Source organism: Apteryx mantelli, chromosome 18 (assembly GCF_036417845.1).
Source record: "Apteryx mantelli isolate bAptMan1 chromosome 18, bAptMan1.hap1, whole genome shotgun sequence".
Lineage (NCBI taxonomy): Eukaryota > Metazoa > Chordata > Aves > Apterygiformes > Apterygidae > Apteryx > Apteryx mantelli.
The window spans coordinates 19,766,274-19,785,986 of NC_089995.1; the positions used below are offsets into that span (position 1 = coordinate 19,766,274).

The 19,713-nt window shown below is 54.8% G+C and overlaps 1 protein-coding gene across 1 annotated transcript in view; it reads right to left on the minus strand.

The window, feature by feature from the left end:
- The window catches only part of CDH22 (cadherin 22), a 59,495-nt gene that overhangs the window by 15,009 nt on the left and 24,773 nt on the right, over nt 1-19,713 (minus strand). The window contains exons 4-7 of the mRNA XM_067307579.1: nt 16,763-16,930; nt 15,494-15,681; nt 14,366-14,619; nt 7,475-7,611 (exon numbers count right to left, since the gene is read on the minus strand). Of these exons, the coding sequence (XP_067163680.1) occupies nt 7,475-7,611; nt 14,366-14,619; nt 15,494-15,681; nt 16,763-16,930 (747 nt within the window). The remainder of the gene's footprint in view (nt 1-7,474; nt 7,612-14,365; nt 14,620-15,493; nt 15,682-16,762; nt 16,931-19,713) is intronic.

Sequence of the window (19,713 nt, forward strand, 5' to 3'; positions counted from 1 at the left end):
TGCGAGAGCAGTGAAACACCGCAGCAGAGCCCAGCGTGGACTAGCCGGTACCGATGCGGAGCAACGGCGTTAACAAAACCCACCACGCGCTTCACCCTCTACCTCATCCATCTGTTCCTGGCTTGGATATTCACTGTCAGGGGTGCAAGGCTCCACACGCTACACGCCAAAAGAGCTGCATGCATTTCTATCAGCAGCTTCAACCGAGCGCGGTGCCCTCCTGGCGCAATGGGATCTGCAATGGCCCACTTCCCCCTGTGTGCTCCTGTCCATGCCTCCAGCAGGCCGCAGGCTGGACACCAGCCAGGCTTGCGCCCCATCGCGCCCCGGGGAGCAGGGGGAGCCCCCCAGCGGGGCCGGGGCTGCCCCGCGCTGCCCCAGCCCCTCAACACACCTCCAGCAGCTCCACGCACCCGGCGGGGACCGTGCCGTTGTTCGGAGCTCCTGCTCGCCCCGCTGCCGTTCTGCTCCACAGTGCACACCTCAGAGCTACATCGAGCCCTCTTTATAACACTACAAATCACCCCAGAGGGCCTGATGGTTCCTGAAGCGCCTCCTCGTATGCTTCCAGAAACAAGGAATCCCCGGTACGCCGGCTCCTCTCGCTGCCTGCTTGTTTATGAAATTAATGCTGGCCTGCGCGCCGGGGCAGAAGGCCCTGGGGAGCGGGATTGAGCGCTGCTCCGCAATTAGCCAGGAACAGCGGCCCCCGCCCCGGCAGCCCCACTCCCACAGTATCGCTCCCTCGCCCAGACCAGCTGCGCTGGTGATTAGATGGCTGGTTTTGGGGGAGGGAGCAGAAGTCGTGACTAAAAGCCTGGAACGACGCGTTATTTTAGAAAGCACATTGGTGCAGCAAAATAAACAGCAATTGCTTCGGCGAGTGAGGAAGCCGGAGGCGGCGGGGCGGGAAGGAGGCGGGAGCGGGGGGGCCGAGAGGAGCCTGCCGGGGAGCGCAGGAGCCGGAGCAAGGAGGACTCGATGCCAGCGGGCAGAAGGGCAACAGCAGCCCATTACCTCCCAGCCTGGGTCACCTGGCAGGGAGACAGAGCCCACACACACAGCACTGAAGCAAGTCAGCAGGGCCCCACAGATGCTGCAGAGAGACAGATGAGAAGAGGCAGCCAGGGGGAGGAGGAAGAGACCTGGGGAAGATGTAACTCGAGACCATCTCCTCGTCCCACCTCCAGCCACAAGGAGCGTTTCCTCCCAAGCGTTTCTGCCCCAGCATCCCCGATCTCCACGGCAGCTCTCCTCAGCCAACACCTTTCACAGCCTCGTTGGGATGGACATGACCAGCACGAGACAACGGCCAGAGCCAGGCATGACTGCATGTCCCCCTCCCACCGCAGCAGCAGGCTGGGGTTACCCACATGCCAAGACCCGCTTTCCATGGCCAGCATTGACCCTCTCTGCCAGGGCCGCCACGAGCAGCCCGGCCCCTTAAGCGCACATCGGAGCACAGCTGTCCTTTCCACAAGAACCCTGTCATGAGACTATCTCCTCCTGCCCTTCCAGAACTGCTGCAGCCCGAGGCTCCCGCTTACTCCCGGCTCAGTGACAGGGTTAAAATATGATGTCTCCAGGAGCATCGAGGTTAGAAATGCAACCACCGCAGCTCCGGCAACTCTTCCCGTGAGGCACACGGAGGCTTCTTTTTATTTCAGCTGTATCGTGCATGTTTGAAGGCTCCTCAAATGCATTCTTTATAAACTTTCCTCTTCCTTTGAGCCCAGTACCTGAATTCATGGGTGGAAAATATGAAAAATATTTGGGTGTTTTTGAAAGAAAAATTTCCAAAACATCTCTGAAATATTTTCTGTAACCTGAGTGGCACAAACTGAATTTACAATGGTCAGGAGAGCAATTAAGATTTTGTTGGAGCACATCCATGAGGAAGTGCACGACTCACTTAACAGCAAAGCAAACTTCATATCAGTAAGTCCAAAAAGCTCCGACACAGCTTCATCTTTGTGAACCGTCACTATGTGAGCAGATGCACATGCCCCTGCATCCGTTCCTGCACACGCTCGTGTGCTCTGGCACATGGAAGCAAATGCTCCACCGGAAAACAGCAGCCTGGGCAGGTGACCACTTCGAGCACACACAAAGCAGAGTTACAGCCTCAGGGGGAGGCTGCAGAAAACAGAAGTAGCACCCAGCCAGGGTGCCAGACTGAGTGCAATTAGTTTAAAAGAAAAGAGGATAAAAAAAAGAAAAAAGAAGAGGGCATCTTCTTCCATTGCAGCATCTCTCCTTGGTATTCCAGCTCAGCTGACTGACATGCAAATTAGTTTAATTATTTCTTCTTCTAAAATAAATTATATTTTGCAGTGGCTGCAATATGTTGTGTCAGGCAAAATTACATTCAATATTTTTAAACTAATTGATGTCAGCCTTGAGAAAACCTGATTGACAGGAGCGAGGAAACTAGGCTGCTACCTAAACGGTTTCGTAAATTAAAATTAAACATGCCGTTTTTCTGCATTTCCTCCAGGAGTTAGCATGCTATTAATCTGCAAAGACTGAGGAAAGAGACATGGAAAACAGAGAACAAGGGGAGATGCTGGAAGCAGACCGGCGGGTGCAGGAGCGCCAGCCCGGGTGGAATTGCTGCAGCACCCTGGAGCCTGAGGGGACAATGGAGGTCGGCCGCATCGCATCCGCACTGTGGCACCTCTGCTTCCCTCGGCCACGAGCCGGAGGTGAGCCGAGCCGAGCCAGGCCCAAGCTGCCCGGTGCCAGGAGCTGCACGGAGCGGGGACAGCTGCCCCAACCTGCCCTGGAGCAGGAGAAAGCCGAGGTGCCGTGTGCCACCCTGGCCCCATGCATGGCGACACCACAGCTGGGATGCAAATACGCTGGCTGAATCTTCAGCTGCGTTCCCGCGGATTCTGTCTTAATTCAGTTAACCGTGAAAGCAATCAGAACAGGACAACCTTCCTGGCTTAAGCATTCCGATGCAAGATTGCAGCACTTTGCCCTCTCCAGTTTCCTGCAGAGCAGACTGCCGGCTGGCATGATAAAACACAGCACTTTTACACCAGAACCTCTACTGCGAGGCTCCGGATCCGACCGCCGCTGGAGCACAGGTGCCCTTTGCACCGCTACCCGCGCGCTCAGGCAAGTCCCAGCAGCAGCGTCACGTGCAGAAAGCGGCTCCGCAGCTTCCCCGGGGTCTGAGGATTAACCAGCAGACGGTGGGTTGCTGTATTTCATGGCTGCAGCACCTCAGGAAGGATGGCTCACCCCCATTGCATTGGGTGCAGCCTACAGTCCAGCGTCTTTGCATCAAGACCAAATCGGCACAATACTGAATTCAGAATTATTACATTAGTACAGCAGCCAGAAGAGCCCAGGGCGGAACTTTAATCCGCACTATCTCAGCAAATTGGGAGAACAAAATGCAGATTAGAAGACCGGGCTGGACGACTGCTTCCCAGCACTTGCACAATGGCTGTGAAACGCGGTGGATTTTGTGCACATCAACACAGCTGCCTGGCTGCAAAGCAGAGCAGGGATGGCACAGACAAAGCCAGAGCGCGCCAGAGGTACGGCTTGTCGGACACGGGCAGCTGCGTCAGGGCCAGAGCTGCAAACGCGGCTCCAAGCTGAGGGGAAGCGAGGTGGGAGCAGTGGTTAAGCCAAATAACGTATAAATGGCTCTCACCTCTCCTGAGTCCTGCCCGAACTCAGCAGCAGGAAAGTCATTAAATTGCATCCAAACACAATGCTCTGATTAAAGCCAGTCTCCAGCAGGAAGATTTATCATCTCAATTACCAGCAGTGGACACAGCAGTCAAGGCCTCATCATTTTACATGAGCAAAGAGGAAAACAGGAAGAGAATCACTAATATTAGCCTAAGGAAGGTAAACAGCTTGCAAGAGAGATGAAGATTTATCTCTGGAAACGCTTGGCCTGGTCCCAGTCCAGATTTGCTGAACAGTCCAAGTTTCCTGCTGGCTGCGTATTTACAGGGCCAAATATTCTGCTCATCACTAGTGGGCAGAGGCAGCTCATGCTGGAATGTGCCTGTTTTGCCAACGGGAGACCCAGCACACAGCCCCAGCCAGCGGCCTTCCGGCTGCTTTTCTTATTGCTCCTCAGATGCAGATATACCCCGTTATCTGCCGTAGCTGGGACGCACACCCCAGGACAGTCCGCGCTGCAGCAGCGCCCTGCTCCCAGCACAGGGCTCTCTCACCGCACGGGACAGCTCAACCCTAAGCACGTGGGCTGCCTGCGGGAACAGGCACTGTCAGCTGCCAGCCTTCCCCCGCTCCCCTTCGCAGGGCACTGGTGACAGCAAAGGGCAAGGGGAGCTCGAGGGGACGGCAAGAGGCCGGACCCCGGCATGGCGTGCTCCGCGCAGGTGCCGGCGCTGCAGAAACGGAGCGAGCGTGCTTCCCACCACCCCGAGGAGCTCCAGAGCCAGGGCACTAAGGCAGCTGGTAGGCTTCGTCTGACCTCTGCAAGATTTGCATCTCACTGGGAAAAGAGGACGAATATTTTCTGCTGGAGCCATTCATGTTCTCCCCCAGCGGCAAGCAGGTCCGGCCACGCACTGGAGCAGCAAGCACGGCCAGACGCTGCAGCTCCCCTCAGCACCAGGCACCCCACAGCGCCGCAGCCCCCAGGACCACACGATCCGGCTGGCCGCACTGCACGGAGGCTCCCGGCCGCTCCGTGTGGGCAGAGCCCTGTCCGTCCGTCACCGCGCAGCACCTGCACAGCGTGACATCTGTCACGCGCCCCACACTGAAACCCCTCTATCACTTTGAAGGCCTTACCTTTACAACTGCCCTTTCCACCAGAGTATTCAGACATAAATTGTACTTTAAATTCAATATCAGTCATTAATATTTCATGATTACAAAACGTTAAGGATAATGTCACTGGGAGGAATGTCTGGGCAGTTAAAATGGATGAGTCAGAGCTCGCTGATGGGAGAAGTCGGAATACTAAAGAATCTCCCCAGCTTTTGAAGTGATCCAATCTGACAGGCTTCCCTGCTGGAGGGGAACCGCAGCATTTACTGACTTGCTCTGAAATCTTAGCTGTTGTGTATAAATATTTTCCTTCTGATTCTTGTCACCTCACGTTTGCTCTGGATGCCATGCTGTGCCATAACATCACGGCTCCCCTCCCTGCGTGGCTGCGGCCAGCAGCACCTGCCGGCACTGGAGCCCTCCGGGACATGCCACAGCTCCGCAGCACACTCCCATGGCACCAGGGCCAGCAGGACCTGCCCAGCCGGCGCACAGGTCACCTGAGCCACCAGACATGAAACACCACCGCGGAGTCCAGCTTCAGCAAAAACCACAGAGTCGGAGACATCTGAGCCTTGGGCAGCGCTCGTCCAGTCACGACCTCCTCCTGCTCCTTTCCTGCGGTGGCGAGCGAGAGCACGGCACCGATAGTCAGGCATTTGCACCCCGAGATGTGTCCTGCTGGGCTGCTGCAGCAACTGGTCCTTCAGCCAGAAGGACACAGTAGGAGCTGAGCGCTGGACCCCAGGTCAAGCTTCATGATGTGGCTTCCTAAATATGGATGGCATCTTCTTATTAAATAACAAAAACAAAAAGGAACCAGAAAGCCCCAGGAGCCTCCCAGAGTGAAGCCTAGCAGACTCCTGCCCACAGCATCTGCAGGGGGACAAGTCTTGGCAGGCATCCACGAGTAATTGGAAGGTGCTTTGCAGCCAAGGCAGCCCCCCGGCACCAGCGGGCACAGGGCAGCAGAGCGCAGCAGCTCCCGATGGCCCTGGCAGCTCCTGCATGAGACAGGTGGAAAAATCTGAAGAACACAGCAGGTCTTTCTGCTTCCCAACATCTTGCCTAGGATTAAGTCCCTCTCCGTCCCAAGACTCGGAAAAAGGAAGAATGTGCAGGGAACCCAAGTGCTCGCGGGGGCCCAAGGAGCCCGATCCACTGTTGTGCACGGGCATCTGCACAGCCCTGCGTGCCGGGCCCAGGTGTTGCACATGCTCCACAGAGGGAGCGGGATGGCCGGCACAGTCTTGCCGGCTTCCAACCCGCAGCTGAAAGCCTGTGGAGAATCAAAGCCTTCCCCTTGCTATTGTTTTCTTTTCACTCCCAAAGAGGAGTTTATTCAAAGCTCCTGCGAGCAGCAAGACCCAGGTTTGTTCTTTTCTTTCTTCAGCTGAAGTAGGAAAGAGAAGCAGAGCTTCTGCCAGAAAGCCACTCTGCTGAGCCTTCTCTGCAGAGTGTCACGTGGAGGGAGATAAACCGACACCACTCGCACCACCACAGAGCCATTCCTGTTCCCTCCCTGCTCTCCTGGCCGGACATCAGCGCATTTGGCAGTTCCTGTAAAGAAAAGCTAAAGAGTCTCGCAGCCATACGGGATGGAAGAGGCCATCCCCAGGGTTGTGGTGGGAGGCTCAGAAAGCAGCTGGTTTCAGAAGAGGATGGAGCAGCTTGTACCTGGCTCCCCAGCTGCAGGGCTTGTCCTGGTCAGGCCAAGCACTGTGGCTGGAGCCACTGGCAGGCAGCGGTGCCGGCTGTGCTGCCGCTGCGGCCACCCCCAGCCTCACAAGCACTCTGCCCTTCCGCGTAGCAGGACCGAGCACGCACCCTGCCAGGAGGGCCGGAGGCAGAGAGGACAGGCTGAAACACCAGCCGCCTCTGGGCTCCCCTGCGTGGGTCTGCGGCCATCTCGGCCCAAGCGAGGACGCAGCAAGCGCAGCACTTACATGACTGCATGAGCTCCTATCCCCTTGCCATCTCTTTCCAGCGTGGGAGGGCAGTTTCTCCAGCCTTGTTTCCCCCATGGCGGTGGGCGGCAGGCGCAGGGCAGCCGCAGCCCCAAGCAGCGGGACAGGAGCACTCCAGGGCGCATCCCCAGCGCCTGCACCCTCCCGCCCGCCCTCCCTTTGCCCTGGCATCTGGTCACATCCCCACAGCAGAAAACGACAAACTTGCTCCGTCCTCAGCAGCGAGAGCTGGCGAGGAACGGTGTCCGAGGCATCTAGAGCTGCATCCCGGTCTGCAGAAACAGCCTGGAAATCCCAACCGCCATTCGTGTGGTGAGGCTCCCAGGAGAGGGGGCGTGTGGCACAGTGCAGGGCAGACCCACTGCGGCACGTGGCTGAGCCCGCGGGGACACGCGAACGCGGCATGCGGGAGCCCCTGGAGCAGCTCGCCTGGGGCAGATGCAGCGAGTGAGCAGCGCAGGGATGACTGGCAGAGCTGGCACACAGATTACACAAATTTGATTAGTGTTCAAAGATATTATTCGACCATACACCCTTATTAATGCTCGAGTCAGGAAGAGTATTTTTAGGTTGTCTAGGGAGTTGTTAGACTCAGTGCTGCTGCGATTTTTTCTTGCTTTAGTGCTAATTAACATTCGCATCTTGGTCACCTCTGCAGTGAATGCGCTCGTATTCCCCCTGCTGCCCCACCTGTGGTCCAGCTTAGACCATCTGCTCACACCACGTTCCCCCCTCACCTGCTTCCATCGCCAGGACAGTGATGTTGTGCCACCCAGCCGTCTCCCGATCCAGGACCTTCCCCGTCACAATGGCACCCGTGTTGGCATCGATGTCGAAGATCCTCTCCACGTCCGTGCTGCGGTCGATGGCATATCTGAGCAACAGGCAAAAGAGGAAGCTGTGAACGAGCAGACGTGCCAAGCCCAACCTCGCCAGCGCCCCATAGGGTAGAGGGATCCAGCACAACGCAACTTCACTTTTTTTCTGCAGCCAGATGTATGAAGGGCCTGTTTCTACCAGGCTGCAAGCCCAGAGCCCTCAGGTTAAATTAAGGTGTGGTTTTTGGTGCATGAGGTGGGACCAAGTGCAACTGTGGACGAGGGGGAAATACCCGCTCCAATGGGAACCTCACGCTCCAGGTATGTGGGAGACTTCGCACACAGCTCACCCCTCCCTCAGCTGGCCCAACACTACCCCAAACCGCCTGCTCACCATGCACCCCACGCACGGCCCACATCTTCCCATGGCCACCTCCGGAGAGCACGGCTGCCACATTTGCCCAGGAGGGCAACGGCACAACCCTCGAGAAGAGTCAGACACACTGGGTTAGCCCTGACCCCACGCAATCAGCCCCCATGGCATGCACTGCATTTCCGACAATCACACCCAGTAAAGCAGGCTGACATTAAATCACGGCACAATTAGACTGCGTGCTCCTTAGAGGCAGGGACCACAAGGGAAGCCCAGTCCAGCTGAGGCCCCGAGCACAGCCGTAACACAAATAACAAACACCACCGCCGCGATCAGAATTGGAAATCCAGAAGGTCTACAAATCACAAACAATACAGCATAATGTTATTGTGTACAGCATCTTTCATATGCGCCGCATCCCAGAGCGCTTTACAGAATTAAATAATACAAGACAGCAAAGAGTACAAAGGATGAATTACTGAAAGGAGGACTGCGCATAAATTAATGCCTTCAGTCACATGGACAACACCCCAAGGAAGATAAATACAGAGACAAAACAAGCCAGAGAGTCAATGAGACAGGACGGCGCTGGAAGGCCACGTCAGACAGGAGCAGAGCGGGACAGACTCCAGGCCAGGAGGATGGCCAGGATGGCGGGAGCCCTCATGCCCAGCCCAGCCCGGCTTGGCCGTGGTCTGAGCCCATCACTGGCGCAGCAAGCAGCCCTGGAGGCCAGACCGCCCGCGGAACACAAGGACAGCCGCTCCACGTGGGAATCAACAGCCTCCGCGACCCCTTTCCCGTCTGGGAGAGGAGCCACTGCTGCTGCTGCCTCCTGCAGGCACCTACCCACCGGCTGCACATCACCTGCCCTTGATGGGTACACACCAGTGGTGAACAAACACCCATGTAAAGAGCAGCATATGCTACCAGACTGCATTCCCTAGCTCTCTCCCTGTCAGAGACCAAAAGGATAGGAGAGGAAATACAATGGCACTTACTCGTAGTTAAAGGGAAAATGTTCAAAAATCACTATCTAAATGGCACCTGCACACATGCACAAACTAGCACACTTGCACCTGTGGCTGGCCTCCTCACCTCCTTGCACTGAGAGGGGACAGGACTCTGCCACCCACAGCCAGATGCAAGCCAGGAGTCCCTGGACCAAGTGCCAGGGACTTCTGAGTCCTCCTTCACTTTCTGCCCAAGCTCCCAGCTGGAACCGTGCCTCTGCAACAGCTCCAGCAGGGACAGCGACACTGTCTTGGCAGGTACCGCAACTGCTCATCCACTCTGAGCTCACTGGCTGTCGGGAGAAAGGAGAAGTCTGGGCACTTGGGCTCGTGCAAATTGTTCCAATATTCTGCAGGAAGAACAGAAACAGGATGACAAAACCTATATCCTTCCAATAGCATAACTGATGTGTATGCATAACTGCTTCCACTGTTCTCCCACATCCCCTGACCTAGCACATCTCTTTCTTTCTTCCCATTTTTATACTGTTAGAGTTCAAGATGGTACTTCACTCTCCATATGCCTCTCTGCTTCTTGGGTAAGCATATGCCTGTTTTTTCATACTCATGTCTTTGCTGTATAAAGAAAGATGCATTCAATAAAAATAGCTACACAGGAAAACCCAGTTACTGATGGGAGATATCAGAGCCTGGAAGCATCTGGCACCTGCTGCCTGCATGGCCAGAGAGGGCAGGAGGCTGGTCAGGAGCACTCTGCATCATGACACTGGCAATCTCTTCTTACACTTCTAATTGTTTTGCCGCTCAGGCTGTCTTGCGTCATGTCTGAATTGTCCAGTGAGGACCGACTGCCCCTACTCTATGGCAGGGTCCAAACCTACCCCAAAATCCAACCCCTTTTGGCATTGCCACTACACAGAGAGCAGCCACCTTTCCAATGCTGCACCAAGGGAAAGAGAGAGCTCTGGCACTGCTGCATCTGTCACTACAGCAGGGCCAAGCCTGTTCCTGCACACTACGATTTTGGATGTGGCCAGGCCTCGTGGGTCTATCTGCAGCTTGTGCTGGTGCTCAGGCCCCCGAGCTCTGCTCTGCACTGCTGTGCTCTGCAGCTTCTGTACTGGCATTCACAGAGCAACCAGGAAAGATACCCATTATGCTCAGTTTATGTAACTTTGTACAATATGATATTTATCGACTGAAGTTTGTGCTGGCCATCACAAGCAGCTGTGCCTCTAGCAGTCCAGGTTCACATTCATGAGCCCCACCAGAGTCAAACAGCATGCCCTCCTGTGGGAAGGGGTCACAGTTAATCCTTGGGTCCCTCAGGTACTCTGAGATGGGGTATTTGCTCACTCTTCCTAAAGCATGCCAGTACTCCCTATCTGGAACTGCAGTCCCTGGTTCTGATTGGGATGCGGACCTTGTAATCCATTTTCCTTTCTTCCTGCTGGCACTGCCTGTTGGTTTGGATGTTACAAGTGACTGTTTAATTTAGACAGCTTTCTTGGTACTCATCTTTCTCGTGCATCTATTTCTCAAGCAGTTTGTTTCACTTCTCCCCCTGAATGCAACGAGGAGCACATTTTCTGCCATGTGTTTTGTTAATAGGAAGCTTTTCAAACACTGTGTGAAAAGCTTTTTGTTATGTTTGTTTTTTCCTCTTCTCCCCTTTGTACTGAAGCAGGTTGTAGTTCTTGCTGTGCTGCTGGAGTCTATAAAATGCCTGTGTCCAACACATGTCTCAGGATTTGGTGAATGCCAAACAAGAATATCTCCGAGAACCTTAAATCCCAAGCAACATCTTCCCAGTGCTGATAAAGCTGGGAACATGCACAATCAGAGCACCGGCTCTCACTGCAGGGAGAAAAACAAAAGGCTCCCATACAAACAACCTCACGTACACAGACGGTCTATCAGCACATTGCTTAATACAATGGCTCAGCTGAGAAAAATCACACTACACCCAGGAAATATACAGCTAAAGCCAAAAAGCCAACTGGAAACTATATTCTTTCTGAAAAAGAGTAGTTCCAGCTTTTATTAGGCAACAAATAAGGATGGAATAAAATGAAAAGCCCCGTTCCTTTAGAAAGGCATTTCCTGCCTGTACCATGGTGGGTTTTCATGTTCCCCCAGAGAAGCCAGCAGCCCTGGTGCCACGCTGAACTTTGGGACGACTCCAGGCTCTGCAGCACCAAAGGGAGGACATCCTCTCTGAAAGGCCAAGCGTGGGGGCTGCTCGCCGGCAGACACGGGTGCGGGTCCCAGTACCAGCGCTCCAGCAAACCTCCTGCCTGGGCAAGCCACATCTGCAGGTGGCCAGGAGAGGGGGCACCCCAAAACAGGTACCAGCAGGGTCCCAGGGACACCTCCCAGGAACAGGAGCGTGCAAGAGTCAGATGCTCCTTCAACCCTCCTGTCTTTGCAACAGACTGGAGGGAGCTGTTATGCTTAGGGATCCAGCCTGGCTTCTCTGGCAGGGACTTGTTCTCACACATCCTTGTGGGACATGTGAACCCAGGAGGAGGGCAGATGAGCACTGGGCTGCAATGCACCTCCAGCAGTGGCTCCAGGCTGGACAGGGCAGCAGGAGCAGCACGGACCTCTTTGCACTGGCCTGGGGAGGAAAACAAAAGAGCCAAGGACACCTCCTTTCCCACTTGGCTAAAAATACTTCCTAAACCTAGTTACTGGCAGCCTGGTGTCAGCAGGACTGGAAACGCTGACAGAGCTGACCTGCTCTGCTGTCTCTGTAGATCTGTGTGCTTTCCTGCCTCACAGAGAGCGCGCATCTCTTCATGGCACAAGGTTGTGGCCCTCCCACTATGTACGCAGCAGAGCCAGCACACAGACCCGAGTCCAGGAGACAGCAGCCACTGCAGAAGCATGGACGTGTCTCTGCTCCCACCTCTAGCAGCCCAGGAGCAGGAAGTCAAAGGGATCTGCTGAACTGCAGAGACTTGAAAGGGTTCAAAACAACTTCAAGGAGCTGAGGATCAAATGTTCGTCATGCTGTCAGGACCAGTCACTCTCTAATGTATCACAGGTGAAGAACAAGGGCTGGCTTCTTGTGACTGTACTTTGGAGTAGCACACTTAAAATGCTGCGACTTACTGCCGTCTCCTGCTGACAAGCTAGTGTCGCATCCTGGCAGGATGCTGCAGGATGCTTGCATTAATATTTGTCCAGCACTTTGAAGCTGCAAAGAGCTGCCAAGGTGGTAAAGCATTTATTAATCTACCTGGCTAGCCAGGGTACCAGGAAGCCGTAGAGGTCCGACAGCACCTTTCCTGCACTGGTGCCACAGAAGAGCGCTGCACTTCAGCGTGGCTGATCCTCTCCCCAGGAACCTGCAGCTCCACCTGGTATGCGTTAAAATGGCAGGGACAGCTCATGCCCCCCAGCTCCCACAGCAAGCACCAGGGGGAGATCGAAAGGGGACAGAGGTGCCACTCCTCATGACAACAGGCACTACGAGCAGTGAGTGGAGAGACAGATGGATAGAGACCAAATACCACAGGGGAGCACAGGGGACACAGGAGGAGCTGCCTGCCTGGGGATAGCTGCAGGGAGGATACACACTTGAATGCCTCAAGCCTGGCAAGGGAAAACACATTGCAATTCCCAAGCTGCAGCAGACACCTGGGAGCCCTGTTAGCTGCATCCTTGTGCCTGAGCACATGAAATATCACCTTGTCTGAAACTAAGCCTACTGCAGGGCAGAGATACTTGCACAGTAAAGTTTGGGCTCTAACCCTCTTGCTCCTGCTGCGTACTTGAAACTGCTTCTCTCTGCTCCAAGTCCCCGTTTCAAATATCACCTTCTGCACAGCAGCAGAAAGCCTCCCTCCTCTGCCTTCTTTTGTTCCATCTGCAAACAATGCAACAAGCTCCGCAGGGAAGCAACAAGAAGAACAAGAGAGAACGAGAATAAGGATAGTGCTGTCCCCAAGGCCCCTTTCCTACAATTATAGATCAGAAAATAAAATCTATATTCTTCAGCATTGCTAGAAACAGTCAAGTGAAAAGGCACGTGCACACATGTAGCTGCACACAAATGTGAAGACTGCACACATCTGAGGAGTGCAAGCTAACATGCACTCGGTCATGTGCTCAGGGCAAAGACGGATGCAATTCTGACACGCAGCCCAAATTGAGAGGGCAGCCGCAGGACAAGGTGAGCATAAGCACTGTGAGAGCACATCCAGACAGCACGGGCAGTGCACGTGTTACTTGCTCACATAACATAGCTCCACACATGGCTGCATGTCCATGCCAGGACTCTGCCCCGCGTGCCAGGGCCGATTGCATTCACATTCACCAGCTTCCATCTTCCAGCTTTGTGACACAATACTCTCTGCCAGCTGCCAGGCATCCATAGATGGCAGTTTTCCATGGGTAGATTCTTTGAGCTTTCTAATCATCTCAATCTTCATTTTCACGAAGAGCTAGAGATGCCCTTCACCCCACCCGGCACCAGCGCGTTCCCCATGGCCACAAGGTGCAGGAGATCGGCACCTTGAACAGCCACGCGGAGACACCATGGAATGTGCTACATGTTACTCAGTGCTGTAATTCAGCCCTCGTTGGCCATATCCTCCTCCATCCCAAGTCCCTGTTCCCACTATGTCCCAATTTATCACTGCCAGGGACAGCCTCCACACAGAGCTCTCAAATGCAAAGCCATTGCTGCTCATTTGAAGCGAGTAGCCATGCGCAAGGTGCCTGCAGCCCTACCGTCACCTGGCATGAGAGCACACAGCATTTGAAGGGAATTTTCCACACATTGAGGATGTTTTCTGAACACCAGCTTTTCATCCCAACTGCTCGTGACTCAGGCCAGTTGGCAGAGCCAGAAGGCTGCTTTGTGCCTTAGGTAATAACAGTTTAACAAGGTAACAATCTCCTTAGCCACAAATTAAATGGAAATGGGAAATGTCCTGTACAGATAAGCTGCTGCCTGGATTATGTCCCCTGCCCAAATATAAACTCTCCTGGCCTTTGATCCCTGTGCACATGCATGCACACACACACAGCCTGGCTCCAGCTCTGCACCCCCCAAAAGGCCGTTTGTCATTCCTCGTCGCTTGCTTGGGCTGCTCCAGGTGCCATAGCGGCTGCCTTGCTGTCGGCAGCCAGGACATGCGGGCATCACGCGGCCACCTTCCCCAGCACTCCCTTGCCATTCACAAACCATCACTTGCTGGTGACACATCTGTCACTGCGAGGTGGCTGCTCTCGCTTGCCTGCTGCCTGCGCACCAGCTGTCACTCACCCACCAAGACCTGTCCTGCAGGACCTGCTCACCCGCCTGCTTGCTCCTGCAGCTCTGGCCACCCTCATCTGCGCCACCACCAGCTGCCCCAGTCCCCGCTGTCAGCCTCCTCAGACTACGCGCCTCCCTCGTGCCAAACCCTGCTGCCGACAGGAAGGGGGTCTGAAGCTCAGACTGCTGGTTACCGGACAGGGTGGTTCACCGTGTCTGGGTCGAGGGCAGTGACCACCCCCACGACAGAGCCGACGTGCGCGTCCTCCTGGACCTCCATCAGGTCAGAGGGGGGCTGGAACTCAGGGGGCTCGTCCACATCCAGCACCGAGACTCGCACGATGGTCTGGTCCCGGAAGGTGCCCAGGTCCACAAACCGTGGGTCCACGAACTTGTTGAGGGCCTCCACTATGATGGTGTGCACCTTTTTTGACTCGTAGTCGAGAGGCTGGGACAACAGGAGAGGGTTAGCCACGTTCAGCCGGAGGAGCCCTTGCTGCTGCCACTTCCCTTGCGGGACTTTGCCCTGGAGACGCCACGGGCGGTGTTGCAGCCCGCTGCCCTCAACAGCCGCCTCTGCGGGAGGCTGGACAGGGCAGCCAGGAGCTCTTGCGCCGGTGCTCTGCCCTCCTGCCTGCAGCGCCCACCTTGGAGAGGGCAGAAAGACAGTGGCTTCCAGCACTGCTCTGCCCCTGGCCCACAGCAAGGTGCCCAGGCAGCACAGGGTGTGGGCAGCCAGAATGCACCAGGAAGACACCACGTTATGCGCTGGCAAGCGAGCAATTTTTTATCATTAATCACTCTGATCATTTCTACAGGGAGGCGAGTTGAATGCAATGGCCTTGGTGAACAATCATACTTTCTTGCCTGCATCAAGTATTTGCTTGATTGTGTTTACCACCAAGAGCAGATACACTCAAAGCGTGGTTGATCGGGTAGAGGAATTAGGTGGGCATATTTCTCCTCCTAACAGTGCTGTCAAAACCAGCTGTAAGTGCTAGTCTCCATAGCACCGTGCACAGCTTTACCTATGCGCTGCTCACTTCTTCACTGCGGCCCCGGAGCTGTGCTGTGCTGGCTCCAGCAGGCACTGCACTGCTACTCCTTTCCAGCCTTTCCTCCCAGATACAGGTCTGCTCTTTGCCAGCCAGGCAGAACAGAGGCAGGCTTCCCCCTGTTCCTGCAGGCACCCAAATGCAACTGCCAGAGCAGCTCTTGGAGGGACATTTCTTTCTACTCAAATGCAGCGACAGGAGTCCCCATAGGAAAGGGCTCCCAAGAGTTCCCTGCCTTCCCTCCCAACCGTTTTCCTCATCTCTCACCTTCTGTACCGTGATGACAGCCTCTTGGGTATTGCTGTCTGTGGTGACTTTGAACATATCCACCCCTTCCTCGTCCTTCATCTGGTATGTCATGTCTGTGTTCTCCCCGACATCGGAGTCCTCTGCCTTCACTCTCCCAACAGCAGTGCCCACGGGGGCAGTTTCCACAATGCTGAACTGGTACATCTCTAGAAGAGGGAAAGCACTAGTGTCACTGCTGCTGCCTCTGTGCCCTCTCCAGGCCAACGCGCCCGTTCGTGCACCCCTGCCGTGCCGCCCATGGACTACAAGAGCTGCCCAACCTCCAGCAGTGCCTGTAGTCCAGAATGCCCCGCCAGAAAAAAACACAAACCCCAGCCAGAAATGACAGCTGTGGGAAAACATTTGGGAGCACAGATGTTTGCAGGTGCCAGGTAAAGAAAGGGTTGGTTTCTCTGCATGGTACGACCCTGCAGTCAGCATGTTCTCCAGTTCCTTGCAAACTTTACCATTTGTAATTGCTAGGAGCCCTTGGGCCAAAAGGCCAAACACCTTCCAGCTGCAGCTCTGCCCTTGCAAGCCCTTGCGCTCTGCTGGCCAAGTGTTCCAGGCTCTGCAGCTGGTGTGCAAGGCAAAGATTGCACAGCCCACTCCTTCACAGCAGGACCACTCCCCTCATCTGGGGAGGGCCCCAGGGAATGGGGCAAGCACCAGCCTTCAGCCACGACCTGAAAAACAGAACTGCCTTGTGACCATACTGTTGTTTGCGAGCTGGGCAGCGTCACAGTGCCAAGATCTGACACAGCAGCCAGAAAGGGCCAGGCCAGAAGGCGATATCTGACTCCCTGCCCAGGCTCCTGTGAGACAGGAGACAGACCAGACTGCTGAAGCATCCTGGCTTTGCGCTCTTCCCCAGAACTGCTCAGAGGGATCGGGCAGCAGAAAGGGACAGCCCTGCTCTCCTCAGCCTGCAGCCCTGCTGCCTCCAGGACATACACGGGGAGCAGGGGTCTGTGCCGGGGTACTGGACAGGTTTGGCCAGGGCAGCTGCCCACCACCATTGCTGGGCCAGGCACCTTGAGAGGGGCCTGCAGGCAGGTGCATCTCCAGGGACACGCCCAGGCCTGAGGTGGGGGGCTGCTGCCTGCACACAGCCCGAGCAGTGGAGCCAGCTCGCCATGCAGACCCACAGTGGGCTGCACCCAGAGCTGCGCCCATGTTCCACCACCCTCGAGGGCTAGGGCCAGCCTCGCCCCATCACAGGCACAGCAGGGGCCAGCCAGGACTCACTTTGGGGGAAGCGCGGTGGATTGTCGTTGACATCGGTGACCACAATGGTGACTGTGGTGGATCCGGACAGGCCACCCAGCTGTCCTGCCATGTCTGTGGCACGGATCACTACTTCATACCGGTCCTGTGTCTCACGGTCCAGGTCGGCCACAGCCGTCCGGATCACACCTGGAAACCAGAGGACACTGAGCACAGGCATGTCACAGAGCACCCACAGAACAGCTGGGTTTGGGAGGAACCTCTGGAAGCCACCTAACCCAACCCCCCTGCTCAAAGCAGGGTCAGCTTGTCAAGGTCCTTGGTAACACTTAATGGTGACACAACCATCAGGCATAGTAACCACCCTGTTTTGTTTCATCTGCACACCCACTGAGCATGTACTCTGCCCCATCATCTAGGTCATTAATGAAGACATCAAACCATATCGGACTCTCTATCAACCCCTGAGGGACACTGCTGGTGATTGCAATCCAGCTGGACTTTGTGCTGTAATCACAACCCTTTGAGCCCGGCAGTTCAACCAGTTTCCAGTCCACCTCACTGACCACTTATCTAGTCTGTACTTCATCAGTTTGTCAGTGAGGATGCTATGGGAAACCATGTCAAAAGTCTTTCTGAAAATCGAGATAAACAACAGCCCCTGCTCTCCTCTCATCCACCAAGCCAGTCATCTCATCACAGAAGGCTATCAGGTTGGTTAAGCACAATTTTCCCTCATAAATCCATGCTGAGCACTCCTAGTCACCATCCTTTGTACATTTGGAAACAGCTTTCTGGGTTACTTGCTCCATCACCTTCCCAGAGATCGAGGTGGGACTGACCAGACTGTAGTTCCCAGATCCTCCTTCTTGCTGTTCTTGGGGACAGTAGTCACATCTCCCCCAGGGCCATCAGACCTCGAGCAACACCCACAAACAGGGCCAGAGGCTCAGCAGTGCTGCCCAGCAGAGGAAGGCTCAGCCTGGACACCGATAGCAGCACTCAATCCCCATGGAAAGGATTTCGCAACAACAAATAACATCTGCAGGGCCCTGCATGAACAAACCCTGTTGCAACCTTCCCAGAGAAGGGCTCTGGAGAGCAGTGCAAGCACAGGGGCCATGAGCCGGGCTGAGGCCAAAACCCCTCCAGGGTGAGGACCAGAGGGCCCCAAGGCAGGGGCTGTGCTGGGGCCAGCCTATAGGTTTGCATGGGACAGGGTTGCAAGAGCCCAGGCTGAGTCATGAGACACCCTGACGCAGACCTGCAGCAGCCCGGCTCTCCTTATCTCGGAGGAGGCTTGCCGGGGGGATGCAGCAGTTCAGAGCCCCCGCAGCACAGCACGACCACCCAGGCTGGAGCAGGCAGGGGGACACGGCACAGAGCTGACCCTGCCAGCCTGCACCCATCCAGCCCTCCAGGTCCCGCTGTCTGTCCCCACGCGTTGCACACAGGCCCTGCACACCAAAGGCATGCAGCCATCACTGCACAGCAGGATCCTCCCACTAGCCTGCCAGGATATCATCTCAGATGATATTATCCAAAATTCCCCTCATTCTTTGTCTTATTTCCTACCCTAAAGGGCTCATAATAGAATATCACAATGCCTTGCTCCGGATTCACATGTGCCTAGTGTCCCAAGCATGCCTTGAGGGCCTCTAAACAGACAGTAGGATATTTGGAGAAAATTCTGTTTATTTCTAAAGTTTATTTCTAAAGCTGTATCTGCACAAAGACCCTTATTCTCAAGTGTCCCTATAAGCTAGAGAGGCCAGAGATGCTATACATACTCCATGTCAGGGGCTGAGAATGCACCGGAGACCATAAAGCTTAACAAAATGTATGGCATGTTAGTACTCTTTATGAAGTGCAATATCAAAATAAAAGTCTTTAAGTACAGGTCTTTAGTCATCTGGGCTTGAATGAATGACTAGGGCTAAAATACAAAGGAATGTAAGACAAGAAGGAAAGAATTGTAAAACCCAGAAAAAAAAAACTGAGTGGCAGAAGTTATGACTTCCTCTGTCAGCCAGGGCTGTTTCATTTACATAGGAACAAAGCACAGACCAAACATCTTGAGAATGAAACAAAGAAATGACTCTGCCCTGAGGTAGCACCAGGGGCACACACATGAATAAGTATGCACATGAATACAAGGTCATTAGCAGCACATTCCCAGTCCGCATTACCCAGAAACACCCCAAAACAGCTAGGAATCAGTTTAAAGTCCCCTCCAGATCGCTTTGAGAATCCCACATATTTAGATAGTGGTGTGGGTTTTTTTTTTTTTTTTTCCTCCAGTTGTTCACTCTTCCAGGCTTTTCTGTTTAACTACCAGCTTTATCTTCTCTACCGTGAGCTCTATAAATTTCCATCTTTGCTTTGCTTTACCAGTAATCCTGCCTGGCGTTAGGGAAGAAGCTGCACAGGGGCCGCCCCGCTGTGGCATGCGGGTCTCTGGTGCAGGAGCTCCTCCTGTGCCCAGCGGATGCCAGAGGATCACCCAGGTGCTCCCAGCAACCTCCGAGATGTTTGCTGTCGTTAAACAGAGCGAACCAGATGCCTGGGCCAGCGGGCTCCACGCAGACACTTCTGGAAACCCTCAGCACAACCAGAGCGTGGTGGCAGGGGCTCCAGTACCCACCTCCCGCCCAGGAGGCTGCAAGGAGACAAGATGAGGCTTTGGAGACACATCCAGGGACTCCCAGGCACCAGCCCACCACTGCTGGCATGTGTCTGGTGTGGCCTCGTCCACCTCCTGGCACCTTGGTCCCACTGAGGAGCCACTGGTGCCAGGGCTCAAAGGGAGTCAGAAATGCAGCTGAGCTGGGAGGAACAGGACATTTTTTCTCCTTTTCATGACATTACAGGTGCAGCAGGAGCTGGCAACACTGTTCTGGAGACATTTATCTCTCCTTGCTTTCTGAAACTAGCAATTATTCCAGCGATTATCATTGTTAGGATTTATAATA